The sequence below is a fragment of the Cryptomeria japonica genome, chromosome 3 (genome assembly GCF_030272615.1).
Source record: "Cryptomeria japonica chromosome 3, Sugi_1.0, whole genome shotgun sequence".
Lineage (NCBI taxonomy): Eukaryota > Viridiplantae > Streptophyta > Pinopsida > Cupressales > Cupressaceae > Cryptomeria > Cryptomeria japonica.
The window spans coordinates 180,464,789-180,481,221 of record NC_081407.1 but is presented as its reverse complement, the minus strand read 5'-3'; the positions used below and the strand labels follow the sequence as shown (position 1 = coordinate 180,481,221).

Genomic DNA, 16,433 nt, shown 5'->3' with positions numbered 1-16,433 from the left:
GGAAAAGGTTAGATCATGTTTACCTCATGGGGTGTGTTATTAATATTGCATATCAACAGTCAGATGATAACCATAGGATAGAATAGTAACCAGAAACTCAGAGTAATGCTTTCATTAATGCCAAAATGTCTAGTACAATAATCATTCTCTGCGTCAGTATCCCCAACAACAAGTACAAGAGCATATATAAAAACACAATCGAGGGTTGCGGTTACCACCCGTGGGGAACCGTCGTGCAACGGACAACTACCCTCGACGACACTAACATACTTAACCAACGTAGCTTAACAAGTAGTACAAAGCCCATTTTACGACCAACAAAGCGTACAGTGTTAGGATTACAAATTAACTAGAAATAATCTTCTGAAAGGAAAGCATAAGGCAGCAAGGCAGCTAATACCACTTATTCAGTGGGATGCATATGCATTACTGGAAATTAAAAGTGCATCTTCCACTTGTCCATTGTGAAGAGCACTCAAATAAACTGAGAGTGGGGGGGGGGGGGGTGGGGAGGCGGTGATTAAATACTTTTTAATTCTTTTCAAAAGATATCAAGCAATGCTGCTACGTAAACAACCATACACATTTGCAGGAAACACAAGAGACACAAATTGTCTCGTGGAAACCCGAATGGGAGAAAACCACGGTAGATAAGTTTTTAATAGATTTTTTTTACAAATTTGTAGAGGAACCAACCCCTAATCTGATTTGTGAGCACCAACCCACAGGAAGCACCAACTCCCTAACTTCGTAAGCACCAACTTACAAAAGGCACCAACCCGTTAGATGGAGCACGAACTCCCCAATTCTGATTTAGTGAGCACCCACCCACAAGGCTAAAGCACCAACTTCACCCAAGTTCAAATCTGCTACAATCAAGAAAATCTGCTACTAAAATAGTCAGTCTTCAGCTCAAAATCTGATATAAGATTATCAAGTCTCTGCTGTGTAAGTCTGAATATTCTCTTTCACATAAAATCCTTAGATACCCACAAATGATTTTCTTATAATATTCTTTCAGATCTGCTTTTATTCTTCTCAGAGATTACTTTGTAGTTCGCTGTATAATATTCTCCATCCAGTCTCCTTTAAAATTCTGGTGCAAATATATATATATGCACAGTATCCCCTGTTTTATATATATATATGCACAGTATCCCCTGTTTTGAATAGTCACAGCATTATTTTCATATTCTTACATCACAATTTAAATCGATTCTATATTCCTTATATATCTTCCCACGTAACCATCCATGGAAAGGTTACATCTTTTGAAAAGTCAAAAGTTGTGACAATAATCGTATCTCTTTTTGACTAAACCGATTTACTAATTATTGGTTTAGATTAACAGCAACAAATTTGTAATTGGTTTTTATTAATATCATTCATATCCTAATCGATTATTCCAACTAATTATAAATCCTTAATCATAGTTTCAACGAACCGATTATTTGTGTCGTCTTAATCGATTTATTACTAATATGTTTTCTTATGGATTAAGAACTTATACTTTATGAAGAGTAGTAATACGATTTAATACGTAGTCTTTTGAAAATCGCTGGCCAGTCAACTCCATCAAAACACGATTTGATTATTCCATCAAAACATGATTTGATTGTTCCAACTGCTGTCACCATGTGAATTATTACCAAATCGATTTTTTAGTCGGTTTGTTTTGAAACAATTGACTACAGCTTTTAACAACCATCTGCTACATAGTAATTCTGTGGACTACGAGTAGAACATCTTAGATACGATCATTCATATCTGCATTTGGTATTCCTGAGAAATATAAGTATTACAGTCTATCTTCAACCTGCAGGGAACACAATCTTCAGGAAGAAATACAATCTCAGAAACTCTGCCCGATGATTATACTCGATAATGAGTATACGAGGATGCCCGTAAAGAGCAATGGCAGCACTCTGCAGATATGTTAAGGACTGTCATTAGTTACATATATATAATCTGATTTTTCTGAAAGTTGTTACTGTGGTCTCTGTATGACATATACCGCAAAGCATGTATATCCATATTCTGAGTATACATTATATATTCTATATGACTGTAGAATATACATATGTATATATATATTCATGGCTTTTATATTTATTGTTCCTCCTTTGCAAATATACTGATTGCTTTTATATCTATGTATTACTGTATGTATATCTGAATGATTTATCAATCTATAAGATCCATCACTATCATTTTTGCATAAGGGTCTGACTATTTATAGTCTATCAGACTGTAGGTATGTCTGAACAATCTGATACTGTATGTATATCTGAACAATCTATCAGAACTTTAACATAGCAAATCCTTTTGACATCAATGACAATATGTCCATCACAGTGGTGTGCACAAAGGCACACTCGCTTATTCAGCAGGAAAGCTTATACGATACTGAAAGTAAATAAAAAAATTATGGGCATATCCACTAGCAGTTGGAAAGCTTATGGGCACTTCCACCTATTCAGTGGGCAAGCTTGAATAACATTAAAAGCAAGCAAGCTTCTTCCTCTTGTCCAGTGGTGGGCAATTATAACATACCACTTATCCAATGGGGTAACTATTAGCAGTAAAAAAGAGCAAATCACTAGCAGTACTACCATCCAGTTTTACAATGTTAGCTCAAACATAAACATACCAAACTAGTGATATATCTGCTGTTTTGAAACACTAATACAACCACTGATATGAGGAATGTGTAAATGTATTTCAATTTTCAATTCAAGGTGCAAGTTATATTCAAAGTAATTTTCCTTTCAAGTATGTGTCAATTCACAATATGATAGATCTGATTTCTTTTCTTTGTTGCAGGTGGAGAGAGAACATTAATATTTTCTATGTTTTCTCCACAACATTTATTGGTGTATATATATATAATGGAGGGGACCGATCAAGTGGTACCTTGATCGATCATGTCCTTTGGACATGACCGACCAAGATACCCCTTGATTGTGCCCCCCATAACCGATTGCTTAATCGGTGTCATCACATATGCTAATGAACCGATATCATTTCGGTTATCAATATAACTAGTCCGATGGTAATCGGTGGCAATTGAAGCGGTTTAAACCCGATAACTTAAGTTAGTCGGTTATCAATTAATTTACCCCGATAACATTAGTTAGTCGGTGGAATGTATTAAGTCCGATCATTGTAAATTCGGTGACTATTAAAGTGGTAACCCGATAATGAATCGGGAGGGTTAGAATAAGACCCGATCATTATTGGTTTATCAGTTTAATAGTCAGTACTCAATTTAATCATCAGTTTGCATGAGTAACATAATTGATAAATGCTGTAATAGAATAAGGAGAGCAATTATAGATAAAGGAATAACCAGTGAGATCTGAATTTATCTATCGATGAGATAGATGATTGAATGGGAGACTTCATTTATCTCCCATTCAATCATTTATCTTACCGAAGCTATTATGTATCAACAGAATGAAGTGCTGAAACACCCACAAGGTAACCCAAAATCATGAAATAACTACCCAACTTGAAAATTAACATCAATATAGTAATATACCTCTATGATAGATGGCTATTCATTTGTGCATGTCTGGAAGGGGTCAGAAAGCATGCTGTAATGGTCAGAACAGCAAGGATAACTACCCAACAACTTACTATCACACACCCAGCAATAAGTCTTGGTGGATTTATTGCTATCATAAAACTCAACATTGTAGGCATGTTAGCTGACTTGTTGTTTGAAAACAAAATACTAAATCATATGGATTCTTAGGATCATTTGTTTCTTTGCTTGGTTGTCATACACAAATAAACTGATGGTACACCATTGAAATAGATATTTACCCAAAATTGACCTGCAAGCTTATGTTTGCTGGTATCCAATCGTAACACTGTTGCAAGGGCAAATTTCTGTTATCTGTAGGAGAACAAAAGTTTGGATAAAATAATTGTTTAATATGAGTTTAATCACATAAGTTATTTTACATTATAGCAAATTATTTCTTTAACATCTGGTCCTCAGTTCTTTGTATGGAGGTTATGTAATATCTAGGAGCTGTATGCTACTCATAAGGGAAAAAAGCAATTAAACAAGGACAGCCCTAAATTGAAGTTTTCAAGGACATATTTTGAACTCTAAAGTGTGGTTTTTGGTCAGTAAACTTCAACATTGTATAGCCAGTCCATATTGTTAAGAACACATGATTTCCTGAAAAGCTGCATGCAAAAAGATGAATCACAATGTGTGGCTCGACACATTCTTCAATCAATCATTTGGTGACTGGTTTATCAGCAAATTTCTTGTTTCTTATAACAATGTATTTTATGTTTATTGTTTTAAAGAACAGCTTTTTAATTTTTTGTCTTTTATGCACCTCTGTAAATTCTCTTTTGTTGCTCCCTTAGGTTTGGGAAAGTATTAGGCATGCTTCTTACTGTGATTGTTCTGTTTTCATTTTGAGTCTTATTCCCTTTACCTAAATGTTGTTTGATTAGAATTATGTCTAATGTTCTTTAAAAAATCAGGCATTCCTCTCCCTTGATCCTTCTATCAGTCTTTTCCTGATTATTAATTTTGGGATCCTTTGCAGTAAAGTGTTCATGATGCTGATATTGATCCCATTTGTTCAGAATATTGATGATATTGGTCCCAATGACTTATTTTGGTCATTTCTGGACATTAATTTATTAGTATATTGTTCTTTTGTTTTATGCATTACTTTTGCAATTTGATTCTTAGTATAGTTGAGAGGGTCATAAACAATTTGTTTTCTTGGATTGTTAACTAGTTTGGGTGTAAGTAGGCACATATTTGACATTTTTTAATATTCAATTCTTATATTTGTTATTGCTGGCAACCATTTTATTAAGTCTCAGAATTCCATTTGAATTAATTATTATTGATTCCAATGTCACTAGCATATAAATGCTTGGAATGCATTGTTTGTATTAAGGCCACTGTTGAATGATAAAGAGTATTACAGTTATGAGAGTTTTCATCTTGTTCTAAACTTTAATCATGACATAAATGACAATGCTCCTGTTGATGATGGGTGAAGGTTTTGGTTCATGGATCTGCTGAAGCAACAGAGCATTTAAAACAGCACTGCTTGAAGCATGTCACATCCCATGTTTATGCTCCTCAGATTGAAGAAAGAGTTGATGTAACATCAGATTTGTCTGCTTACAAGGTGAATCTAATCTCTACTTATTGCATGCTGAAATGAATCATCCCTGTAACCTTGGCATATACTTATGGTTCAGTTGGTAGAGGCATGAATAATTTATTTCTTATTGAAGATGTGCCTTCTGTGCGATCATTTCTTGATTTATTCCTTGGTGTAGAAAGTAGTCCTTTGAGGTTATTGAATAACATTCATCACCTATCATGTCGTGCTTTAATGAATTTAGTCTTATTCAAATTTCAGGTGCGACTTTCAGAGAGACTCATGAGCAATGTGCTTTTTAAAAAGGTATAGTTTTATCTGTTGAAACATTATAAACCTTCCTTTATCCACCAGATACATGATTGTGTTATCTTAATCATAATGTAATGATTGACTGATAGTAGTAGGTTGTCTTCGAAAGCATTACCCTACTTTCATATTTAATTCCATATACCTAGAAAATATATGTGCAGCTTGGTGACTATGAATTAGCATGGATTGATGGGGAAGTTGGAAACAAAGAGGACGAAATGCTTCCTCTCATTCCACTATCCACAGACCCACCACCACATAAAGCCGTTCTTGTAGGGGATTTACGACTAGCAGATTTTAAGCAACTGCTTGCAAGCAAAGGTCTCCAGGTAAAATTCTTTAGATTTCCAAGTTAGTCTTATTTCTTTCACCATTTTGTCAATGAATGTGGAGGAAATGTAAACAACTAATTTGGAAATGCTTAACTCTTTGTGAAGATTTTTTTTTTCAATTTGAGAATGTTAAAGATCTTTAATTTGAGATTTAAATGTTTGCAACTCTAATTATATTTAGGTCAGCTTCTTTGCATGCTTCCAAATGCTGATTTGTAAAATGATTTTCTCTTCATGTTCACAAGCAAGTAGTTTAGTCCTTATTTGGTTTTCTTTCTTGGAAAATATTGAATAAGATTAAGGGCTTACCTTTAAGTGTTCTGGGATAAGCTTCGAACACATTCTCAGAATTTTAAATCCTAGGTTACACTTGAATGTACCCCATAATCATTATGCTTCAAATGCGTCATGTCTACTGGAACAATAGGTCGTCTGATTATGGTGAGAGGGATCAAAACCTCATTACCACTCACCTTTACACTAGAATTCACAATTTCTTGAACCAATTCTATTTTAAATTGCAAAAAAGCTGATGATTTCTTAAGGACAGAGTAGCCGGAAACTCCTTTGTCCCTCACTGGGCATGCGTATCCCCGTAGCCGTTCTTGTATCCAAAACAAATACGTATCCAATATAGCCCGGATACACATTGAATAATGTACCCACATGTGCCCAAAAAACCTTGATTTCCAACCATGCTAGATACTATGTGATTTGATTTTAATAAACTTCATTCATGCATTTAAAAAATAAATAATTGGTATAAACAAAACCTTCACCCAATGAAAAAGACAAATGAAATGTTTTTCTATTTGAGTCACCCATTTTTTGGGTTATCTTCCAATGCAACTCTACTATTTTTGCATATTGTAAAATGGTAAATCAACTTATCATTATTTATGTAGCAATTATGTGTCTATATTGCTTATGAAGTAATGAAAATCTCCTCAAATAACTTAGAAAACTGTGTTAAATATATGTGTATGTGTTTTTTTATGAATGACGTATCCGGCCGTACCCATATTGGGGTCTTAAAAAATGGCCGTATCCGTATCCAATACCTTATCCGTATCCGATACCGTATCTGTGTCCATGCAACTTTGCTTAAGGACTGTACTTTTTAATATTTAATTTATGCTTGCCAAGTTCTAGATTAGAAGTATACATATTTGAATGCAACCAATTTGTCAAATTCATATACTTTATTCTGTTAAGGTAATTGTCTTCAATGTTACCAAGGATGTCCTTTCCAAGTTCCATATCTTCTAGAAAGGCAAGTGAATTCACCAGTTCATATACCTATCTAGGGGTTTAGTTTATTAGTCCTCCTTCTTTGTAGCTTTCCACTCGTTCTTATCTTTGCAAGAGATATGCCTCACTATGTATTCCTAGATGCCAATGTTCTAAGTTACTTTTCTAAGATCCCTTCAAAGATGTGCCTATTTGATGCAATGATTAAGCCCATGGTGATGTATGGTTTTGAGATTTGGGGCCCTAAATTGAGGTCTAGTTGTTGGGCTTAGACTAAAAGATTTTCAGTAATTATGCTTCAACATATGATCTGGTGGAAACATATAGTTCCTTGGTGTAGTATCCAAGACAATTCTGCCGCCCAATTCCTTAGCCTCTAGTGTATCTTTGGACTCGGTTTATACACAGGCTTTGATCTATACCTGATTTCCCTTTGTCTTGTGCATGTATTCTTTCTTAGCACTTTGTTCCTTAGAGGAGATTGTCTTTGTTAGTTAGTTTGGAAGTCAGTGTTGCTAGTTCATTGAGGACCATTTTCTCTTCTAGTCTATTAACATTACTTTGGACATGTTGGCATTCGATTGAGAGATTGAGCATTCGACTCATTATTTCGACTCGGTGTGTTGCCATTGCTGTCAACTACTTGTCTTCTGGTCGAGTATTCGATCAAAACAGAGAAGATGAATGCATTCAAAGAGATTAATCAAAGAGTACGTAGAATGAACAAAACTGTCTTTGGGATTTTATCCCACATTGTTGGTGTAGCAAAACTATCGGTTATTTATATAACCCGATGCACAAATTATAAGTGAGCAATAGCTCACATATTTTGCCATTTGATTTGGAGCGTAGCATAGTGTCATCGATAGGAGATAGAGATTTCAGTGAGAGCCAATATCAGTCCCACCGATCCAGAGAAGTCATATCGATACTATTATCGGTGAAAGCCCATTTCGATCCTACTGATCCCACGTTGTCACAACGATCAACGTGGGTGATGATGTGGACTACGATAGAACCCATGCGATGTCTACATTGTAGGTGATATGTTATGCGGGATCCGCAATGGTGATAAAATCTTCATAAGGTCTCATCATTGAGACAATCTCATATGAGGGAGAGCTTGTAGAAAGTCTCTCTGATCAGTCGCATGGAAGAAGTGCCTCTGCAGTAGTAATGTGGGACCCAGAGTATTGACGAAGGTTGATGTTGATGAGACATTATCTCGTTGAAGATTTCCAAATGTGCATCGATATGACATTACGATATCGATGAGATTCTTCTTGAGTCACACCGATTCATTGATGAACTAAGGTGAACAACGAGAGGTAAATGCATATCAACAAGAGATTGCGATGTTGATGAAAGCTTTTGGAGTCTATTTGACCGAGTGTATAAACATTACTAGTTTGATATTATGAGACAAGATGATGACATGGCAAGCTTGATGACAAGGAGTGAATAAATCAAATTAAAGATTTGATTTATGATATTGATGTAACTTTATCACATTGAAAAGACACTTTGAGATGTCCCTTTAATGTAACATACAAATGAAGGTCAACGAGATGAAGTTATAGGGAGATAGTGCATGCACTAAGGTGATGTGGCGCATGAAACCGCCACGGTGGAAAATATGACCAAACCTTTTGGTCAAAACTAAGCAAATGAATTGTGCACATTGATGTGTTTTTTAGGCACATGCGGACATAGAATAAAATACACAAAAGTATCTTATCTTGTCTTGATCAAAGTCTCTCAAATGCTGAAGATTAGCTTAAGGATCACTTGAGATAACTCCAAGGTTCTTTTATGTCAGGGCATGATGTGTGGATAAGCACAGTTAGTCATTGTGATTGTTGTTTCATCAAGGGGCCTTACGTATTCTTAGGACATGAATGCTCAAGGAGTGGTGTTTAAGTGATATGCAATGAAGCTCTTTTCCTATTACTACTAGATGTTGATAAAAAATGGCAAAAGATTAGGGTTGAGGAATGCAAAGGATGAAGGACGATTTTAGTGAAACTCAACTAGTCTTAGTTTTGCCAAGCAAGAACAACTCCACTAAGGCTAATGCAATCTTCTAAGGAGATTAAATGAATTTTCCAACCATTATCAAACACAGACAACATCAATTAAATGCATATCAATGATTGAGTAACAATGGAAATTTAAGTACATTTAGGAATTCTAGTTGACCACACAAGGCATACTTGCAGTGAATAAATAGCTAGTGGTATGGATTAAGAGTTTCACAACATTCTATCATTCAATTCTAACACTTAAACAAAACTCTCAATAACTATAGATTGAGAAGATGAATAACCATGCAAATGCTCCAAATATTGAATAGAAAACACCACACTTCAATGTCTTTATTAATCCAGCAACAAAGTAGCAACAATTGTTCAAGTCTTTCTCATCTATCTATCTCTCTATCTCTAAATCTCAATATCTCAAGGTATCTATCTCTTACAAAATTAAAAAAATGGCAGCTTATATAGAGCTCCAAAATGAAATAGAGGGCCAAGATTGCCCTGAAATGGACGACTTAGATCAAAACCCTAATTAGGGTTAGTTGTAGCCAACTAACCAATTACATAATCATCCAATAGAAATCAAGCATGTTTTGACACAAACTTTGAGGAAATTTCCTCCAATGGGAAAATGAACATCACATGCAGCTCATAACAAACCTTCTTCTAGAATCTCGTTCCCTTGGTCCTCTCTGATGGTGAATGCAATGAATTTGGACATTATGGAATTGAGCTCTTCCATGGACAAGTGAGGCAAATTATCGAGTTTGAACTCAATCACCTCCAATGTATCAGCACAGGTATCAAAGACCTTTTGCTATTCCATCTCTTATTTTCAAAACATTACCATGAAGGCCATGAATGAACATACTCCAGTTAAAACAACATCTGAGAAACCTGTTGTTGGCAAGAAGATAGACTTTATCTGATTATGCAATTCATCAGCACTAAAACCATCTTCATCAAGCATATCTTGAAGGAACATTTCTCTAATTGAGATGATGAACTGTTCTTGAATTGCTTTGAGTGTTTCCTCCATCTTGATTGCAATCATCCTTTGTCTTATCAATAGTTTCTCTCTTAGTCACCAAAATGCAATACCATCTATTGAAGTCATAAATTGCCTTTGCGTCCATCACTCCGCCATCGATTAGCATTTGTTTGGGAATTTCCTTCAATGCTTGCAAACATGGAATGGGAATTTCCTTCAATGCTTGCAAACATGGAATGGTCTTATCTCGGATAGACTGAAATTCATCCCATATCTCCATAATGTTCTGTATTCTGCACAAGAATGTGGTGACTCTATCATAAGTTTGCAGATACTCATGAGTGAATGCACTAGCTTGTTGAAAAGCATTCTCAATCCATGTCTTAGTGGTTTGAGGTATTATCCTTGTTTCTTCTGCCCCTTCGATTGCTTCTTTGGAAAGTATTTGAGGTGGGAGAGGTGCATCTTCCTCCTATCGAGAAGACATACGGTGGATGTAGTCTATCAATTGCTTCTTCTTTCTAACCTCAATCTCCAATTGCTCTTCCATGTTAGAGTCTGATCCTCTAAACTCTTCAACAACCTGAGTGTGAGTGATAGGACCAATGTCTATCTCCCTTATGTCATAATCTTTTGCTGTGATTTGATCCCTTGGCTTATCATATTTAGGAACAGCTACTTGCACCTTTCGTGAGCCAGATGCATCATTCACAATTCTGGAATACTTCTTGGGCTTCTTTTATTTGTTCTGTTCTACTCTTGCAAGCAAAGTATCCAAATATCTAACCTCGTCTACTATTGTCACCGGTTTCTTCTTCATTCTCTCTTTCAACTATTCGGGTGCCTAATCATCCACCTCTTCTAAATCAGATTGTTCCTGATTGCTCTCGGGGTCCATGAATGTGTCTTCATGATGTCCTTGATTCTGATTATCAACATTCATGCCTTGTACTTCTTTATTGGTGTTGATTTGCTGATCATAGATAGATTCCTCATCATGAGGTGGTGAATTAATCTCTTGCTCCTCTTGCTGATTGGTGTCATTGGATTCATTGACACTCCTATCTTGTGTATTATGAATAACTCCTTCATCTTCTTGCAAGACGTTCTTTCCTATCAAAGCTGCATTCATATCTACAAAGATATCCACTTCTCTTCCAGAAGGAGTACTAGCGGTAGACGGAGTTCTTGTTGACTTTTTCTTCTTTGCTGAGCTGCATTATCATCCATCCTTTTCCTTTTCTTTGCTTGGGCTTTTGAACTTTCAGGGATATCATGTTGATTATTCTCCCCTTGTGTGTTTGCTTCATTTCCTGTATTTTCATCTTCGGAATCCTCTGAATCTTCATATTGATAGGATGATGACTTCATTATTCATCCGGTTATATGTCAAAGTGATACCTTTTTCTCTCAACTTATCTGATTGATACATTATCCATTTCCAGGTATTGTCTTGCACTATTTGATTTACAACTTCTAATTGAGTAACCTCAGGAGCATACCAATCTATCGAAGGAGGGGGCTAGCCTTTTTCTTTTTTGTAATGTGGTAATATCAGATCTTCATCTCCTTCAATCTGATCCGGTACCCGCAATACTTTTGTTTGCCTGATCAATTTGAGAGAGAATCTTGAGTATGTTCTTTCTCTTATCTGGAAATCATTAACTGCATTAGCCCAATGATCTTCCACGTGCATGATGTTGGGAAATCACTCTTAATTCACTGTTTGGATGTTATGATAGGGATCAAAATTGCTCCTTGAGGTGTGAATCGTGAGATTATAGTATTGTAATTCTTCCTCCGCTCCTTGTGCTGCTGGATAGGTGGGGCATGTTTCAAGGGATTTTCCCACCATGACTAGGAAAGTAGTCTTTGCTTTCTTCCTTTTCTTCTTGATTGTATCATATTCTAGAAGCTGCCTGGATACTTCTAGCAACACCATCCTGTTTGTGGGATATCTGGGCAATCGGTAGGCATATGAAGAGCATCCTTTGTATCCTCAAATATGTGAATTTTTGGAATTGAGTATACCAACACCCATACTTTATCAAGTTCATTGACTCCTTGGATAGTCTGATATGAGTGCGTCCTTGCGATCTTCTCACAATGTGCATGGTGAATGCATCATTCACCCTCTTGAAATGAGCAACAATATTTCTTAATTGCAACTCTGGATATGCATCATATGAGAGCATTTGTTCTTCTGCTGGTCCAACAGGTGCTTTATTGTTCAAACCTTTGTATTTCCCTTATCTTGCCAAAATGTAGATCAAGTATGAACTCATATAAAATGTTTTAGTTTGCTCAACATTCTTCAATTGCTCATGTATTCTATGTAATACCACATCCAAGAGTCGCAAGAAGCAGTCTATGGGGATCCCATAACTCTGTTCAGCATCATTATGAGCTCGGCTATTCCTTCCTTGAAATATGACTTGAGGAGCATCTTTTTAGGTACTCACTTAGTACTACTCCAAGGTTCAATGATCCAATTCTTGTGGAGGATATCATCACATACATTTGGTTTGCTTTGATATAGTGCTAATGCATCATCCTTACTCTTGTAAATGAGCTTGTCGTAGGTGGGCACGTTGAATACTTCAGCTATGGATAGGTTGGTGAGGTATGCTATCTTACTTCCATCTGGTGCCACTGCAATTCTCCTCTTTGAGTCATAATGCTTTGCACTCTCTAGCACCAATTCGCTACATTGTACTGCTGGTGGGAAGCTTGCAATGTGAGCAATGCCATTCCTTGTGAGCTTCTTTGCCATCTTTGAAGTGGTGTTTTTGCCTCTCCCGAACACTTGATCTCGAAAATCTTCCACATCCGTGTGCCCGAAGTTTGTGTCGCCAATCTTTTGCCATTTGGAGGTGAGCTTTGTTTCAAAGAGTGTGTCCTTGAATTCATTCTTCATTTGGACCTGTCTCTTGTTTCCTCGTGCCTTTGCTCCAGTCATTGGCCTGCAACCAATATAAGTTTGTCACCAAATAGATATGATTTTGAAGTTTTCTTTTTTTTTTCGTGAGATGAGAAATGATAGGTAAAATACTTTCGATATTCAACTTGATTTACAACCTATCTTACCTTGGCTTAGGTTAATAAAAAAAGACACTGACAAAACTTGAAAGCTACAGTTTTATGACAAAATCAGACCTGAAAATAATAAAATGAGCTTAAACTTTCAATCCTTTATAGCAATTGATCAAAACATTAGGGTTTGTAAAGGTGTTTTGCATAGAAGTACGTTCTTACAAATGACAACCCACCAAATGTTAAGGCCTGGTTTGACCTTATTTCATCTTTTATATGCAGATGTAGGGTTGATTACACACAGATTTTGATCTGAAAATGTTTTTTAAAATCAGAATAAAGATCTTCAAATTGATTCCACTCTCCTTATAAATAAGTGTTTGATCAATGAAATGATCAACTCCGCTGTCCAAAATCGCCAATATAGGTGACTTTGCCCCTCAAACTTGCTATCAAGATTGCTGATTGTGGATAAATTTGCCCTTCAAAATCCTGATTTCAGGGATGAAAATCTGAATGTTGATCTTAAAATCGTTTTTTCCCTCCTTGTAAATGAGTGTTTGATCAATGAAATGATCAAACCTGCAATCACAATCGCTCTTGTAGAGAGAATTTGCCCTTCTTACAAATTGTGAACTGATCAAATTCGCCTTGCTGATGTAGACAAATTTGCTGATCTTCCTAAATTGTAGAGTAGATTGTGTTATTTGGTTTGAATGATGTCTTTGAATGAGAATTAACACCCCTTTATATAGGCATTGAAAACATAGTGACGTGTCTCTTCATCTCCTATTCCCCTTTAGGCTGACTTGCTTATTTAAAAAAAAAACTTTTTAAATTGCTCTTTAAGGTGGGCACTCTATACTTTGAAAGACGACTTTGCATTTTGTTCATAATTTTGACCTTCTAATTTCTTAATCTTGGCGGACTTTGAGAGCACCTTTGCAATTTTGTTCTTAGGCAGATTTTAGTGTCACCTTTGCAATTTATCACCTTGGCGGTATTTTGAGACACCATTGCAACTTAATCACCAAGTCGGAATTCTAACCCACTTTTGCATTATTTGATCTTGGCGATATTCATTAGCACCTTTGCAACTTCAATACTTGGTCGGATTTTTGAATGATCTTTGCATCATTTGCTTAAATGACCCTTGCATCTCTTTCCTTGGCGGCAATTTCTAGGACCTTTGCAAGTCAATCATCAAGACGCATTTCTTTTACACCTTTGCAACTTGTCATCAAGTCGGCATTTTAGATGACCTTGGCAACATTTGCTAATGGCGGTCTTTTGGGAGATCATTGCAAGTTAACACCTTGGGTGGCCTTTTGAGGTACCATTGCAAGTTAATCATCAAGTTGGAATTCTAATTCACATTTCCAAGTTAAGATCTTGGCGGCATTTCAAGACACCATTGCAACTTAGCATCTTGGCGGCCTTTGGAGGCACCATTGCAAGTTCGATGTAGTGGCGGCTTTTAAAAAGACCTTTGCAATCCATCACCTTGGCGGTATTTTGGGAGGCCTTTGCAACTTCATCATTAAGGTGGCTTTTTAACTTACCTTTGCAATCACACCTTGGATCGGCTTTTTGGGAGACCATTGCAAGTATTGATCAAGGTGGCTTTTAGAGATAGCATTGCAATTCAACTACGAAGTCGGAATTTAAAGGGAGCATTGCAACTTAATATCTTGGTGGCTATTTAGAAGGCCTTTGCAAGTTAATCATCAAGTCGGCATTTTGAGAGAACTTTGCCACATTTGATGGAGGCGACATTTGAGGTAGCTTTGCATCTTAATGTCCAAGTTGGATTTTCTTGACATCTTTGCAATTTCATGATTGGGGCAACCTTTCTTGACACCTTTGAAAGATATGATAGAGGCAACATCTCAACTTTCCTTTGCAATATTAGCTTGAAGGCGACATTTTGAGGTATCATTGCAACATTTGATGGAGGTGGCATTTGAGGGCACCATTGCAACTTATTGACCAAGGCGACTTTTTAAGACCCCTTAGAACCTCAACATCAAGTCGAATTTTAGAGGTGCCTTTGCAAGTCAACACATGATCAGCCAACTTGACTAGTTTTGCAATCCACTCTTTAGTCCGCTAATTAGGGGATCTTTGCAATCCATTTGCATCCAAAGCTTCATCAAGATTATGAGACTAAGTTTGCCAAAGTTTTAATTCTAAGACAAATATTGATTCAATACTTCATCCTTCGGCCATCTAAGACTCCTTCACACTAGATTTTGATGTTTGAACACAATTGAGACAAACCCTCATCTCAAACCTTAATTGACCTAGGCTAGGCAACTTCACCTCTTTAACTCATGAAAATCATCCTTAGTTATTAAGGTTGACAATGCTCTAAGACAAATGAAACTTCATTTTGGAGTCTAACGTCAAGAACTAACCACTTGACCAACTGACTGTTACTGTTGGAAGCGGAAAGATGGGGTCCCCATTTTTGATGTGGTGATGTGTGAAATGGTCACACGAATGCAGATTTAACGATCATGTTAGGTCCCGGAGACAACTGAGAGGGGGGGGTGAATCAGTTGTCCAATAAATTCAAATCAAAATTATCTTAACCAAAACTTAATGCTTAATACCAATAAACCAAACTTTATGCCGGTAGACAGTTTTATCAGTTAATTGCAGTACTCGTAAAGATTATTGCTTGAAACAAAAAGACAATAACGTCCATAACACATAACACAAATATTTGTACGTGGAAACCCTGTAAGGGGAAAAACCACGGTGGGAAGCCTTACACACAATCAGATGATACTACTGCAGATAGTATGTGTGTACAATATGGAGTCTGCACATGCAGAAAGGCCAGCTGCCTAGAGCTCACTGCTCAATCACAAAATGGGAGTCACACTGACTACAATTGGATGGTTAAATCCAATGATAATGTATTGCTCAAAATAACATCTTCATATGCTGGATTCAATACCGGTTTAGCTTTGATATGCCTTCTTCAAACCTTCCTTCAATCTTGAATGATGTCTGCATGTATAGCTCTGTTTATATTCGCATATACCTTATTACAATCCTTTTTCCAATCCCATATCAATCTCACAAATGAGATCTTACATTTATACCATAACCTAAGACCAATTGAGTAGGTCAGCTCACTAAAGATATTACAATAAAATCATTTACAAATGAATCAATATCCGATGCATCATGTCGGCTCAATGCATTTACAATAATAACAAATCATCTTCATAACGTGTCGTGCTGATTTGGAATAGATATGCTTGCCGGTGCATAACCTGGACCTATTTGCCGATAACAGCAAATATGCAAACCCGAA

The 16,433-nt window shown here is 36.4% G+C and overlaps 1 protein-coding gene across 1 annotated transcript in view; it reads left to right on the top strand.

The window, feature by feature from the left end:
- The window catches only part of LOC131037321 (cleavage and polyadenylation specificity factor subunit 2), a 152,529-nt gene that overhangs the window by 118,868 nt on the left and 17,228 nt on the right, over nt 1-16,433 (top strand). Inside the window, exons 14-16 of the mRNA XM_057969426.2 lie at nt 5,043-5,174; nt 5,412-5,456; nt 5,624-5,791. Of these exons, the coding sequence (XP_057825409.2) occupies nt 5,043-5,174; nt 5,412-5,456; nt 5,624-5,791 (345 nt within the window). The remainder of the gene's footprint in view (nt 1-5,042; nt 5,175-5,411; nt 5,457-5,623; nt 5,792-16,433) is intronic.